Source organism: Trichechus manatus, unplaced genomic scaffold (genome assembly GCF_000243295.1).
Source record: "Trichechus manatus latirostris isolate Lorelei unplaced genomic scaffold, TriManLat1.0 scaffold00196, whole genome shotgun sequence".
Taxonomy (NCBI): domain Eukaryota; kingdom Metazoa; phylum Chordata; class Mammalia; order Sirenia; family Trichechidae; genus Trichechus; species Trichechus manatus.
Window position 1 is genome coordinate 3,711,038 of NW_004444132.1, and position 16,871 is coordinate 3,727,908.

General features: G+C 37.0%; 1 protein-coding gene across 1 annotated transcript in view; it reads right to left on the bottom strand.

The window, feature by feature from the left end:
• Window positions 1-16,871, bottom strand: part of MDGA2 (MAM domain containing glycosylphosphatidylinositol anchor 2) — a 560,321-nt gene that overhangs the window by 16,162 nt on the left and 527,288 nt on the right. Inside the window, exon 15 of the mRNA XM_004387883.3 lies at window positions 8,160-8,290. Within this exon, the coding sequence (XP_004387940.1) occupies window positions 8,160-8,290 (131 nt within the window). The remainder of the gene's footprint in view (window positions 1-8,159; window positions 8,291-16,871) is intronic.

A 16,871-nucleotide genomic window follows, 5' to 3' on the forward strand; every position in this document is an offset into this window, starting at 1 on the left:
AAAAAAGCTACCACGAAGAGGCAGACAGTGCCCATTATAAAAGTACCAAAAAAGAAGAGCACCCTCCCTTCCTACAACCTCTAACTTGTTCTATACAAGAAAAACATTTAACAATCTTTCCTTTACAAAAACAGGTGACAGTTACAAATGACCCTTACTACTGGGCCACCAAATTGACTATAAAAAAAAGAACATTACCAAGGGTTAGTTGATCCAGATATCAGAGATACAGTAGTGCCATCATTAACCAACATGGGCAGACGTACAAGCCCTCCTCCGAGGCCTGCTGACTCAGGAGGAAAGAAGGATGGTTTTAGAAAAGGCTAGATGGGTGGCAGAGAGGCTTCATGTGGCAGGGAGAAATCTGGCCAGATGATCTGCAGATGTGGCCATAACCCTTCAAGACCCCAAGTGGGATCCAAACCAGGTGAATGATATGGTTTTCTTACAACATAATCAAGAATGTATTCTAGGAGGGCTCTGGCGGGGAGCACCCAAACCTAATAAGCTTAATAAAATTCAAGAGGTACACCAAAAGCCAGCTGAGAATCCCTCTACCCTCCTTGAATGGGTCCTAGAAGCTTATAGAAGACATGCTGATGTAAATACCAATGATCCTACTTTCCAGAAGGCTGTTAACCTGACTTATTTCTCAGAGTGCACCCAGTACAAGGTGCAAGCTACAGAAATTAGAGAATGGGCTAGATATGACCACCTCACAATTAGTTGAGGCGGCCTTTAAAGTCTACAACAACCAGGACCTAGAAGAAGAAGCACCCAGAAATGAAGCAACTAGCTAGCCTGCTAGCTGTTGCCCTGGGCTGGCTGAGGGGTCTGCAGGTACGTGCAAAGACCAGATCTTCAAGATACTCCGCTTGCTAACCCAGACCCTGAAGTTTTTTTTCAGATGGCAGCATCTTCATGGATGAAGGGATGAAACAGGCTGGATATGCTGTAGTGTCCCTTCGTGAGACCTTAGAGTCGGAGCCTTTCTTCCTGGAACTTTAGCCCCGAAGGCCGAACTGATTGCACTGACTGGAGCATTAGAATTGGTAAGAGGTAAAAGAATTAACGTTTACAGAGATTTGAGGTATGCTTTTTCTATTGTGCAAGCATATGGGGCCATGTGGAAAGAGAGGGGATTACTAACATCAGCCAATAAAGAAGTTAAATATAGGACTGAAATTTTCAAGTCACTACAGGCAGTCTTCCTCCACACCAAGGTACACTGTCCAGGCCATCAAGCCAGGGATAACACTTTAGCCAAAGGGAATTGCCTGGCCAATCAGGCAGCTAAGGAAGCTTGAAAAGCCAAAACCTCAGCACAGGTTTTGGCCGTCTTGCCTAATATAGACCTACAGGCCTTCACTCCAGGATATTCTCAGCAGGATAAAGAAAAAGGAGGACAATGGGGTTTCTCAGAAGCTAAAACAAAAAACGGGTGGATGTATAATGATAATGGACAAATATTAGTACCAGCACAACTTATGTATGATGTAGTATAAGCCGCCCACCTCACTACCCATTATGGAAGGGATGCCCTGGCCACCGAGCTACAAAAGCTGATTGTGGGGACTGACTTATATAAAAATTTTCAACTTGTCACCTAACAATGCATCCTCTGTGCTAAAAATAATCCCAAGACAGGACTCTCCCCACTTATAGTCAGAGTGCAAGCCAGAGGTACGGGACCTGGAGAAGACTGGCAGATAGACTTCACTGTCATGCCACCAACGACTGGAGGAGTTAAATTCTTACTTGTTTTTGCAGATATTTTCACTAACGGGGTAGAAGCATTCCCTTATAGAATGGAAAAGGCTGCCAAAGTAACTAAAGCTTTACTGAGAGAAATCATCCCAAGGTTTGGTTTGCCTATCTCCATTCAGAGTGACAATGGAGGAGCCATTATGGCTCAAGTGGTTCAACAGGTTTCAGGACTTTTAGGAATTAAATGGAGGCTTCATGCTTCCTGGAAGCCACAATTGTCAGGAAAGACTGAAAAGATGAATCATACCTTAAAGAAAACAATGGACAAAGTTTGTCAGGAAACCAATCTTATGTGGCTTCAGATTCTCCCCATTGCCCTTCTCAGAATTAGGGTAGCCTGTAGAAGCAGATTCCAATTGAGTCCATACAAAATGTTATATGGGAGACCCTTCCTCAAACCCTGGGACCTTGCGCATTGGAGTCACGCAGATGTGCCTGTGACCAGGGAACTAGATAAAGTCAGGTATGTACAAACTCTTTCTATTCCTTTAAAGGCTATTAACCATTATGCAGCCAGCACACTTATGTTTCCCACAGATATCCCACTCCATAACCTGAGGCCTGGAGACTGGGCACTGCTCAAGAATTGGAATGATGCGACCCCCAGCCAACAATTGTGGGCTCAATGGGAAGGACCTTATGAACTTCTCCTTATCACCCACTCCTTGGCCAAACTGAAGGCAGTCCAACCTTGGATACATCACTCCAGACTAAGCTTATGCCCCAGTACGAGACCAATCCTCCTCAAATCAACAAGACCACTCATCCTTGTGACACTGGGAATGGACTGACGGGGACAGTGAGTCGAGAGGAGCCCATCTTCCTAATCTTTGCTGATTACATCAACCTGGAAAGACAGAACATATTGAACCTCTTGATGGACTAGGATTACTGTTTAAAAAGAAGAAAGTTCCTAGCAGCTAAGTAGCCACAGCTTTTATTTACTGATATTTTCTGTGCATTAGACCGAATGTGACCTAAGGGCACAGACTGTTGTTGTCTTAGTGTGACTCTGTTTGCTATACTGATTGTCATTTTCTGGGCTTGTATGCTTTACCGTGTCCTCCCTGCTGCACTTAACCATTTTCTCTGCTCCAAGAAAGAGCCAGAGTACTTCTCTCCTCTCCTGTGCCTAAAAGATGAGGTCCCTAGCCCTTTTATATGGGTTTTAGATCATCATCCCAGCCATAAGTCAATGGGCCGATAATGCTATGATCAAATGGGCCTCCGCCATAGCGCATGGTGAAAACCTCACCTCTTGTTAGGTATGTCAGCAGAACCCAGGGAGTAACTCTAGCGGGAGTAAACCCTGTGCCAACTTTATGAACAACTTCACTGGCATACCCCAACCCCTCCACTTTATCATCTACCCCTCGGTCCCTTTTTCCTGGCTGTGGGCTGCAAATCTTAGCCCAATCGTTTTCTAGTACCCCAGCCTTTTGTTTTCCCACCACTTCCAGTACTTTCTTAACAATTAATGACATCTTTTACTCCTAGTGCCTTCAAGGGGCCAGTGCCTCTGGCCCTCAGACCCAGACAAGACCTGGGGAGTGTCCTGCCTAGTGAGTGTAAACAGGTAATGGACACTTGGAAGAACTTCAGTGTCGGCCCGTGTCTTCTCCATGCTCTCACCCATTTTATTGAAAATAGGTTAAAGTCTCCTCTGTACTCCTCCCCAGAGCAAAGGCATATGCCCCTCCAGCCTCTGGACCAGAAATCACAAATCCAGACTTATGCCAAGGTCTTTGTCTAACAGTGCCTCCCTTCAGCAGGAAGCAGTAATGACCTAAAAGGATGAAACTGTTTGAGGACCCTAGAGGTGGAGGACATCTAATTAATTAGTATTCCACCAGTTATCAGGCCACTCCCAGTCACCTCCCCACCACTTCACTCACTTCTCTAAGTTGTTTTGCAGAACTTCTGGAGAGACCCGGATAGATCCAGATCTAACCGTCTGAGAGTAGTCAGACATGCGTAGAACAGACCAAGATGATCAACAGGTGACCCCGGGCCACCATGCATGCTCAATAACACAAGAGAACTCATGTCATGGAACGAAAAGACTCAGGTCGAAGAACCAAAATCGCCAGACATATGTCACCTGCAGTAGCCGAGCCCATTTCAAAAGAGTCCATCGGCCCCTTACGTGCCAAGTCTTAGCCCTGCCCCATAATAAATGATCAATAGAAACTATGAATATGTAGAACCTCCTGATCCTGCCCACCTGCCTTCCTCCACCCCTGTATGAATATGTATAATTCCCTAAACCTATAAAATGTAAATACTTCCTCAAATCGAGGAACTCAATCTGAGGTCAATACCTCTGAGTTCCTGCTTGCTAGCCTGCGAAATAAACTCTTTCTTCCTCTCAAAATCAGCGTCTGAGAGACTAGCTCCTTGCATGCTGGGCATGGACCCACTGGTCTGGTTTCAAGCCTGTTTCCAAGTAACTTTGTACCCCAAAAGCTCAAGAATATTTACAGAAATACAAAAATATCCAGCACCCAACAAAGTAAAATTCAAAATGTCTGGCATCCAATCAAAACACCAGGCAGGCAAAAAGGCAGAAAAATAAAGTCCCATAATGAGGGGGAAAGATCAATCAATCAAACCCCACCAAGAACTGACACAGGTGTTAGCAGAGAAGGACGTCAAAACAGTTATTATAACTGCATTCAGTAGGTTCAAAATTTTAAGCAGCAACGTAGAAAATAAAAAGTACACTTAAAGTGAACTTAAAGAGCTGAAAAGTACAATGGCTGTGATGAAAAATACACTAAAATGGAATGAAGGCAGATTCGACACTGCAGAGGAAATTATTAGTGCATGTGAAGGCAGAATAGAAACTGTCCATAATGAAACACAAACAGAAAAAAATAAATTAAAAAATGAAAAAAAAATTGATGTGCTGTGTAATACTTTCAACAGATGTATGTGTAATTAGAGAATTCAAAGGGGGGGGGACAGAATATTTGAAGAAATATTAGCCAGACAATTATCAAATTTGATAAAAAACTATGAACCCACAGACCCAAGAAGTTCAATGTATCCATAGCCCATAAAAAATGAAGAAAATTATACACCAAAGCACATCATAATCAAATTGCTTAAAACTAATGATGAAGAGAAAATCTTAAAAGCAACCAAAAGAAAAGTCACATTACATACAAAGAAATAAACATAAGGGTGAGAGGTGATTTATCCTTGGAAACAGTAAAACAGTGGAGCAATCTCTTTAAAACTCCAAAAGGAAGAAAAACTATCAACCTAGAATTCTACACTCAGAGGAAATATCTTCAAAAATGAAGGTAAAATAGACTTTACAAGCATACAAAGCTGCAGGCTCACATTATAAGAAATTTTAAGGGAAGTCCTTCAGGCAGATTGAAAATCATACCAGATAAAATATGGAGCAATATGAAAAGACAAAGAGCATCAGCACTGATAACTACAATGGGCACCAGTTATGCAACCCCGGTCTGATTTCTCGGTTGGTAAGAGGAGAGGAACTAAATATAGTGGAGAGAGTTCTCCAATGTCTGTACTTATGAATAAAGATGCTTGGTCTCTTTGTGGATTGAGCATATAAATTTCCAAGGTCACAGAAAATGTAATTTTTAGAGAATGGTAAACATTTTTTGCTCTAAATTTACACTGACCTGGTAACAAAAGACTCACTCCCTCCCTTGAAATTCCATCTTTTAATCAATAATTCTGGGAACAGGATATAGTGGACTGAAATGGACCAAAATGCAAGGAAAAAACAACTCCTTTCTGCAAGATTGCAACATCAAACCTGGAGTTGGCATTCTGGCTTTTTTGTTTCTTTCCCCTGTGAAGCCTCTCTCATTGCTCATACACAGGGAGGCACTCCCTTCAGGATTCTCCCAGTTGTAATGTCCTGAATAAAGTGCCCATTTCCTTGCAAAAACAAACCAAACAAAACCTGTACTTTTATAATGAATGTGAAAAATGATAAAGGAAAAGAACCATTTCAATAAATCGTATAATATCCTAACACCTAATTATGTTAATTCTGAACAATGATAAATTTTAGTTATGATGTGGGCTTTTCCCATTTCCTTACCACCTTATTCAAATTTCTCAAGAGTGGATACTCTATATCCACTTATGAAATGTAGCTTCTGCCCTGTGAGTAAATGGAAAACGTTCTTAACTAAGGTTACCCATTACCTCCTAATGACTAAACCAAATGGACTCAGACTGCTTTTTAATTTTATTTTTACTGCCTTCTTTAAATTCTGTGGGCACCAAACTTTACTGGATTTCCTTTTAACTCTGAAAAATAGTACTTAGGATTGGGCTACTCTTTCATCTTAAAGACTGGTTAGTGTTCCACATGGTTCCAGCCTTTATAATCACTGTTCACATCTGTACACTTTTCCTTGATAATATCAACCTTGCTCATAGTTTTATGTAACACATACAATCTAATGACTCCCAAATATTTATATCCCAAAGGTTTTCAGACTCACATATATAACTGCCTCCTGGGCATCTTTAAAAGGATAGTAGAGACATTTTATATTATCATGTTCAAAATAGAAGTCATCACCACATTCATCCCTGACACAGATCTATTTTCCTTTTTTAAAAAATTTCAGGTAATTTGTAGCATAAGCATTTCTCAAGACTCTCTAGTTTTAAACTTTTTAATCATTCATGACTACTTCTCCCCCTGTCCCAGATTCTAAACATAAAAATGTTCAGCTTAAAAAAAAAAAAACATACAGCTAGTTTTCACATTGAAGTATTTCTTCAAATCATGCTTTTTTCTTTACACCACTTCCGTAGTTTGTCCCCTTGGCATCTTTTGTGTGGATTTTACAGTGGTGTCCTAACTGGTTTGCCAACCCAATTTTACACTCTTGAACTAGTCTTCCATACGATAACCTGAGTGAAGTACCATGTCATCCACTGAGTAAATTCTTTTAATAACTCCCCTTTGCCTAAGCTCCCAGCACTAATTTCTATCAGTAATTGATGACTTTTTTCCTGTTCTAGAATTTCATATCAATACAATTATGTAATATGTACCTTTTGTGTGTCTGGCTACTTTCCATCAGCATAATGTCTGTGATATTCATCTGTATTATTGTCTGTATTAGTTCTTTCAAATTTAGCATTCATTTACATTCAATGTTATTGACATGATTAAGTTTAAATCATGATTAAGCTGTGCTCTTTAGGTTTTTCATTTCATCTTTCACCAGTCCTTGATTTATGTTCATGTACCAGATTCCAGATAAACCTTTTTGGTTCTCTGGCAAATCCCATGGTATGTGACCTCAATATTTTTGTTCACTCTAAACTCTGCAAGAATAATAATGTTAGCCCTTTCTCTGCTCCCCAATCCCTCTCCCAGTTCAGTTTTCACCTTACACGATAAGCTTTTCTTGACTCTCCTTATTCTTCTTGGTTAGGTGCAGAAATTCTACAAACTGGATTACAAGAAAATGGGATTCTACCGATTAAAAATCGATGATTTTCTATACCCTTATAATTATTTACCATGAAATGCATTCAATAGATCACCAGGAGACAAAACATACAGTACTATAATTTCATTAAATGGATTTGACTCCTTTCAAAATACTCAAGAAATAAAACTATAGAACATACTACATGTCACTAGATTTTAAAGCTATCTCACCATATTTTCAGGATATGAATAACAATATTTAGATATATACATATATAACTATAGGTATACAGTTATTTAAATAATTAAAACAGCATTAGTAACTTTATTTAGTTTCATGAGCTATTTTCATTAACAATGATGGTCATTGTTATAGTTACTGAAATCTCTATTACATCTTCACAGCTAACTCTCTTACATTCAATCTAAGCCTTACTTCTTTTCTATAAAAAAAACAAAGAAAAATAACATAGTTTAAAGTTCTCTGACTTTGATAATCAACGTGATAAATTAATAAAAAAATTACTCAAAGAAATTTATTTTGCTAGAAGTATATAAAATTCCATCAAGTGAACTTCAAATAAATTACTTGACCGTTGATTATCTAGCTTCCATTATTATAATAACCTATTTTGTTTGTCGTCAGGGAACAAAAATATACAAATATGATTTTATAGAAATAGATTACATTTTCTCCAGTCAAATCATTTGAATTTTGAGAAAGACTATTAGTCAAACATATTATTTGACAGATATTAATTAATAAAGAAAAAAGCATTTTTTATTATAGCTTTTAGAACTAAAGGGAAATTTTAAAATTATGTAATTTTTGTGATCCTCATAGCAAAAGAATTTTGAACGTTCATATTCTAATGTTTGTTCAAGGTCTGCTTTTGTCATTATTCTCATTACATCAATCTGTCAACAGAAATTACTGTTCTTTTCTTACCTGAAATGAAGTAATTGGATATATATTAACATGGGCCTCATTCCATCGTTGTCCTTTATTCCCACTTGAAGACCACAGTGGATTCTCTATTGTTGTCTGTCCTTTCAGACGTAGATACACATTTAAAACACCTAAAAATAATGAGATTTTATTTTGTATATTTGTTTTCACATCAAATTTGTTTCTTCTTTGCAAATGGAATTTCTCAGCACACTGTAGTGTTTTGTCTTGTCTTCTCCTCTCATTTTCCATCTTGCTTTTATGACATTTGGCATGTGTTATAGGCTGAATCATGGCCCCCCAAAATAATCACATCCTAATCGCTGGCAAAAGGTACTTCACAGACATGATTAGGAATCTTGAGATGGGGAGATTAGCCAGGTGGACCCTAAATGTAATCACAAGTACCTGAAGTATAAAACAGAAGTAGAGGGTGATTTGACACAGCCCGTGTGACAGAAAGAGATAACATGCCATCGGTTTTGGGGATGGAGGAAGGGGCCAGAAGCCAAGGAATACAAGTAGCATTTATAAGCTAGAAAAGGCAAGGAAATTGTCTCCCAAAGCCTCCAGAAGGAACCAGTTTTGCCACCACCTTGATTTTGGCACCTTAAGACTTATTTTGGACTTCTGTTCTCCAGAACTGTGAGATAACAAGCGTGTATTATTTTAAGCAAAAAAAGTAGTAATAAGTTACAGGAGCAATAGGAAACTAATATGACATGTAATCATGTGACTGAGTTGCCCATACTCTAAAAGTATCATTTTATATTATCAGTTAACATCTCTTTTTCAATTAACTCTTTGTCCTCCACATTACTGATTTTATTTTCCACAGTTTAGATTTTTTTTCCTAATGTCTTTTTTATTCTCATATTGCATTATTTGTGACCTTTCTTTTTACTATTCTTTTCTGATGTCATTATGCCCTCTTTTATTTCTGTCTTTTACCCAGTTCCTTTTTCTTTACGGTCCATTGTTGTAGCATCTTATCTTTTACTGTTTCACGAAGTTCATAATCTTAAATATTTTATTGAGAAAATAAAGCATATACTACACAAATTTTACTTTTACCGGAAGGAATTCAGTAAGTCTTTTCAACAGTTTGTGCTGTCTGTCTTTATTTCTTCCTTTGTATTCATCTATAAAGAACAGAAAGTATTATTGGGCTTCTTCTTTTATACGAACATTATGGGTGTGGATATTGTTAAATTCTTCTCTAAGCTCTAAAGTTGCAGGGCAGGTTAATGAGAGATTTCATTACCATATCACAGATTGAACAATCTGAGAACAGTGGACAGGCACTTAAGCCATGAGCCATTTAAGAGTTGAACTTTCTGGGATTATTCCACTGTGTTTGGTAAGCCTTTTTGGAAGGGAGTAGCTTTCTGAATCCATTTTTTGATTTCTCTCAGTGTCCTTTTTAGGTACTCACTGTGGCCTAATTTTTCTTGCTTCTTCATGCTGATACCCTAGGGCATTAGAAGGACAATCTTCTGCTCAATGGAAAAAGCAGTGTAGGACAAATTTCTGTATGGTGTAGCTGCATTATACTGTTAAACATTAATACACAACAGGGAGGGATTCCAAGGAAATCAAGCCCAAATAAATAAAAATTTGTATTAAGCATTAAATAAAGCCATAAAACTTTTTGAATCTATTAGTTAGTTATTGGACTAATAAAGTATTGCACAGTATATAACTTTCAGAAATTATTTGAAAATATAATTTGTGTGCAACATAAACAAAGTGGTCCTCATCTGTTCTAGTACTGTGGTGGCTTGCATATTACTATGATGATAGAAGCTATGCCACCAATATTTCAAATGGCAGCGGGTTCACCCATGGTGGACAGGTTTTAGCAGAACTTTCAGACTAAGACAGTCTAAGAAGAAAGTCCTGGTGATCTACTTCCAAAAATTAGCCAATGAAAACTCTATGGATCACAACAGAATATTGTCTGATATAGTGCTGGAAGATGAGCCCTCCAGTTTGGAAGGCACTACACAACGGCTACAACAATGAATTCAAACATGCCAACCCACGAAGATGGCACAGGATGGGGCACCATTTTGTTATACTGTATGCAGGGTCAACATGAATTGGAATTGACTTAATGGCAACCAACAAAAACAACATTTGTTCTGTGCCCTGCCCTTCCTACAACCAATGGCTCTCTAAATTAATGGTAATTGGTTGGGTTGAGCTATGATATTCTTTACTGAATTCTCATGAGGCTATAGTGCTTTTCAGAAACGGAAGTATCATTTATCTTTTTTTTTTCCCCCTTTCTTGACTCTAACTCCAGTTAGCTTCTATATCTAGAAGTCCCTCAATAGCTGACATGTAAACAGTGAAGGATGCCCTCACTAAGCTACCAATGCAGTTTGATTTGTTCCATACTTTAAAAACTGCCAGTGGATACTTCAATGATGTGAGGGCCAAATGTAAATCGATGACTGTGAATGAATTACCACTTCATCTGGAAGTTTTATTTCTCTTAGATAATATGACAATATTTTGATTGAATTGACAGGGAATCAAGCCCAAATAAATGAAATTATGATATACAAATGAAGTGATAAACTTTTAAAAATAAATATTAGTTGTAATTAGGCCAACAAAGTAGTATGTACTATATGTCTTTCAAAAATTTAAAGTAATAAATACATAATTTAATGAAATACATATTAATAAATATGACTTACCATTATTGATTATCAATAAAGATAGGTTATTATATATCAGTATTTAATAAACTGTTTTTCAATTTGGAAATATACGTTGCCTGTGATCATGTTTACATTTTTAATTGCTTTCTTTTTACATATAAATTTACATTTTAATATAAATTTAAACTTGAGTTAGCTTAACTCATGTTTATTAAATGCATACTATGTGAAAAGTATTTTGACTAGGTCTAAAGAATCCAGGTTTGAATTTTCCCAGTTCTAATTAGGTTTTGAGTAAATTAAATGAGCAATTACCATTTATCTTATTAAAAAAAGACACTGATAAAAGTATAACTGATTGAGATAAATTCTTTCAAATATATAAAAAATTAAATATCTTATTCTTACATACATAGTATTGATTCCATCCATCATCCTGATTAATGAATACAAACTACCGATTCACTGGTCTATTTCATAGATGATGACATAAAAAATATTAATAAAGAGAAATCATTTCAAAACTTTTTATCCAGCAAGTCTCCAGTTCTTAAGTTTATGAAAGATAGTTCAGCACTAAAAGTTATTTAAACTTCTGCCCAGTTCATCTTGGTCAACAAAATTAGAACTTGTGAAACAGAATAAAGCTATTCAAGAGAAGTTAGATTCAGTAAAGCTGACTCAGCATATTATTATAGTATTAGAGTAAGAAAATTCCAACGTGAGTATGATGGATTGTGTTAATACCCTTTAAAAGTAATTTTAAATTCTCAGAGGCTCGTTGTTTATCCTTTAGTAGGCACCAGATGCCAATACACATGAATTTAATCATCCTCAAGGATGTTCAAAGGTTATATAGTTTTATAATACAAGTTTGATGTAGCTCAGCAAAACTTAAACCGTTATATTCTTTTCCTTGTTTCCCTACTTTTCATCTTTTGATCATTATTCCTTAAGGTCAGGTGCTAGGTGCTAGAGAGGACTTTGCTCATCTCTGAGGCTTAAGGATTGCAGTCAAAAAAGCAACATGAACTAAGTGCTCTGTTATCTCATGAGCAAGACGTTTTGGAGGTGATTTACGGCATGATGCAATAACATGATTCAGATTTTTGATATTATTCCATATCAATTACTCTATAGTATAATTTATATAAATATTATTTATCATTTGTATTAACTAGTTCTCCTCTATCATTATGTTCTTAACATTATTTTACTATAAAGTATGTATTGTATATATTTTTGATAAAAGATTTGACTACATGCCCCAAAAGGAGCCTACATATTTCCTACAGCAACTTGAAATTACCAAGTTCATATAAATTAATTTGTGATTTTGTTATTCCAAGACCTGGGGATCACTTGCATATAAACCACATTTCTATTAATATCAGTAACACAGACCCATTAATTTGAGTTTCATATTTAGTGAAACATGAGGATGTGCCAAAAATATCTAGCTCTAGGCCAGATCTATGTATATTGACAGGTTAGCATCATTTGTTTTATGTACACATATAAAATGGGAAATTACAAAATCATTATTTTCTGCTTGAATAGAAATGGCTGCATGCATTGATTGATACTATTTTTCAATATATAATTGCAGTGATGTCATAAAACAAAAATGTCCGTTCATTTTCTCCAGGCATTACCAAGCCTACTCGTACCTAGATGAATTTGTACATTAGTGTCTGACAAATTTTCCTAAAACACAGCTCTCATCAGGCTTTATGTTTTCGCTGATATATATTAGATCCCTTATGTAGATTTTTTAAGTGTTTGGCTCTACCACTCTCCGTACTCTCTGGTAAGAACAGGATTCTCCATCCTCACATCGTGTCTCCTTCTATCTCTCACATTCTCTAACCTTTGTCTTCCACTTCTTACTTACTTCCCTCTTTTGGGAGGGTGTCTGGTTTACATTTCTTCTTTTCTATAGAAACGTTTACCTTAACTCTGTTTTTCTCAGTGTTTGTGACCCTTTTTACCCATACCATGAGCCTATCACGAATTTTGATATATTTTATTTTCTGACTTTTACTTTATTCAATACTTTATTATCCAAAATAGACGATAAATTATTCGATGGCTAAGAGAAGTTTACCGTAATTCTTTTTTATCCTCTATAATATCCAACATACCACTAGGCTCATAGAATGTACATTTCACCCTATCAAATAGAAAAGAGTGAATTTAAGACTACATATTAACTAAATGTTAAGAGAAAAACAGTGGCTCAACATCAACTTGATAGAACAGCCCACCGTTAGCAGCTATTTTCTAACGTTTAAATGGAGAATACTAAATAATCTTATCTATTCCCTTAGCTACCTGGGAGTTGTCTTTTGCAAGGAACTTGTTTTTGAGAATTTATCAGAATCCAAGTATACTCAAATATGCATATTTATTCTACTGAGATTCTTCTGAGGCCAACATAGTCAAAGCTCTAAAAGAATTTTTTTTTCAGGCCAAACCATCTCTCATATGATGTCGAACTCTAGGAAACAAATCAAAATATGTGAGTGGATTTCCAATTTGAGAAATATATTCATTGTATAAGCAAGCATTTTGAAGTTTATAAACTCTGACCAGAAGGAATATTATCTTGGATTAAAATGATAATAAAAATTAGACTCTTAAAATCATAAAAAAGATTGCAACCCTTGCCTTCTCTACATCTCTTATAAAAATATTTATTTATTTATTTTTAAATGTAAGGAGCTTCCTATATTGAGGCGGAGCTTTCTTTCTTACTTTTTTCATTTTCATCTTTTCTTAATTGTGCTTTAGATGAAAGTTTACAGAACAAACTAGTTTCTCATTAAACACTTAGTACACATATTGTTTTATAACATTGTTTAACAGCCCCACGACATGTCAACACTCTCCCTTCTTGACCTTGGGTTTCCTATTACCAGCTTTCCTGTCCCATCTTGCCTTCTAATCCTTGTCACTGGGCTGTTGTGCCCCATTAGTCTCATTTTGTTTTATGAATCTGTCTAATCTTTGACTGAAGGGTGAACCTCAGGAGTGACTTCATTACTGAACTAAAAGGTGTCCAGGGGCCATACTCTCAGGGTTTCTCCAGTCTCTGTCAAGCCAGTAAGTCTGGTCTTATACTGTGTTAGAATTTTGCTCTGCATTTTTCTCCAGCTCTGTCTGGGACCCTCTATTGTGATCCCTGTTAGAGCAGTCAGTGGTGGTAGCTGGGCATCATCTAGCTGAACTGGACTCAGTCTGATGGAGGCAGTGGTAGATGTGGTACATTAGCCCTTTGGACTAATCTTTACCTTCTGTCTTTAGTCTTCTTCATTTTCCCTTGCTCCCAAAGGAGTGAGACCAGTGGAGTATCTTAGATGGCCACTCACAAGCTTTTAAGACCCCAGACACTACTCACCAAAGTAGAATGTAGAACATTTTCTTTATAAACTATGTTATGCCAATTGAGCTAGATGTTCCCCGAGACCATGGTCCCCACAGCCCTCAGCCCAGCAATTTGGTCCCTCAGGGAGTTTGGATGTGTCTATGGAGCTTCCATGACCTTGCCTTGTACAAGTTGTGCTGGCTTCCCCAGTATTTTGTACTGTCTTACCCTTCACCAAAGTTACCACTTATCTGTTGTCTAATGCTTTTTCCATACCCACCCCTCCCTTGTAACCATCAAAGATTATTTCTTTTTGTGTGTAAAACTTTTCATGAGTTTTTATAGTAGTGGTCTCATACAGTATATATTTTTCCTTTTGTGATTGGCTTGTTTCACTCAGCACAATGCCCTCCAGATTCATCCATGTTAAATGAGATGCTTCGCAGAGTCATCATTGTTCTTTATCGTTGAGTAATGCTCCATTCTGTATATGTACCATAGTTTGTTTATCCATTCATCTGTTGATGGGCATCTAGGTTGTTTCCATCTTTTTGCTATTGTGACCAATGCTATAATGAATGTGGGTGTGCATGTCTATTGGTGTGATGACTCTTATTTCTCTAGAATATATTCCTAGGAGTGGGATTGCTGGATCATATGGTATTTCTATTTCTAACTTTCTAAGGAAGTGCCATATTGTTTTCCAAAATGGTTATATCATTTTGCATTCCCACCTGCAGTGTGTAAGAGTTCCGATCTCCTCGTAGCCTCTCCAACATGTGTTATTTCCTGGTTTTTTGATTAGTGCCCAGCATTACTGGTTTTGATTTGCATTTCTCTAATGACTAGTGATCCCGAGCATTTCCTCATGTGTCTGTTGGCCACTTGAATGTCTTCTTTGGTGAAATGTCTGTTCATTTACTTTGCCTATTTTTTAATTGGATTATTTGACTTTTTGTTGTAGAGACGTTTGATTTTCCTGTAGATTTTAGAAATTAGAACTTTGTTGGATTTGTAATAGCCAAAACTTTTTTCCCAGTCTGTAGTTTCTCTTTTTACTCTTTTGGTGAAGTCTTTTGATGAGCATAAGTGTTTAATTTTTAGAAGGTCCCAGTTATCTAGCTTATATTCTGGAGTTTCTGTGTTGTTGGTTATGGTTTGTATCCTGTTAATGCCATGTATTAGGGCCTCTAGTGTTCATCCTATTTTTTCATCATGAACTTTATACTTTTGGGCTGTATATTTAGGTCTTTGATACATTTTGAATTAGTTTTCATATACGATGTGAGGTATGGGTCCTGTTTCTTTTTTTTGTTTGTTTTGCAGAGACATCCAGTTTTGCCAGCATCATTTGTTAAAAAGACTGTCTTTTCCCCATTTGATGGATTTTGGACCCTTGCAAAGATCAGGTGACTGTAGTTGGATGGATTTACACCTGGGTTCTCAATTCTGTTCCATTGGTCAATGTATCTATCATTGTACCACTACCAGGCTGTTTTGACTACCATAGCTGTATAGTAGGTTCTGAGATCACGTAGTGCCAGTCCTACTTTATTATTCTACTTCAGTAGTGCTTTACTTATTTGGGGATTCTTCCCTTTCCATATAAAGTTAATGATTAGTTTTTTCTTCTCTTTAAAGATCAGGTATTCAGATCAGGATTGCATTGTATTTGTAAATCACTTTGGGTAGAATTGTCATTTTCACAATTTTGAGTTTACCTATCCATGAGCATGATACGTTTTTCCATTTATGTAGATTTCTTTTGGTTTCTTGCAGTAGTGTTTTGTAGCTTTCTTTGTATAGGTTTTTTACATCCCTGGTGTCTTAGTCAGCTAGTGCTGCTATAACAGAAATACCATAAATGGATGGTTTTAATGAAGAGAAGTTTATTTCCTCACAGTCAAAGTAGGCTAAAAGTCCAAATTCAGGGCATCAGCTCCAGGGGAAGGCTTTCTCTGTCAGCCTTCTCATCAATGTTCCCCCGGACTAGGAGCTTCTCTGCGCAGGGACCCTGGTCCAAAGGACCCGCTCTGCTCCTGGAATTGCTTTCTTGATGGTATGAGGTCCCCCTGTCTCTCTACTCACTTCTGTCTTTTATATCTCAAGAGATTGCCTCAGGACACAATCCAATCTTGTAGATTGAATCCTGCCTTACTAATACAACTGCCACCCATCCTCCCTCATTAACATCATAGAGGCAGGATTTACAACACATAGGAAAATCACACAGTACCAGGAATCAGGGCCCAGCCAAAATAACACACACATTTTTGGGGGGACATAATTCAATCCATGACACCTGGTTAGATTTATTCCGAAGTATTTTATTTTTTTAGGGGCTATTTTAAACAGTATTGTTTTCCTGATTTCCTTTTCATTGTTCTCTTTATTGGTGTATAGGAATACAATGGACATTTGTATGTTTATCTTGTACCCTGCTACTCTGCTGAATCTTTCTATTAATTTCAGTAGTTTTCTCATGGAATCTTTTGAGTTTTCCATATATAGTATCATATCATCCGCAAATAGGGACAGTTTTACTTCTTCATTACCAATTCAGATGCTTTTTATTTCTTTTTCATGCCTTATTGCTCTAGCTAGGACTTCAAGCACAATGTTAAATAGGAGTGGTGATAAAGGGCATACTTGTCTTGTTCCTGTTCTCAAGGG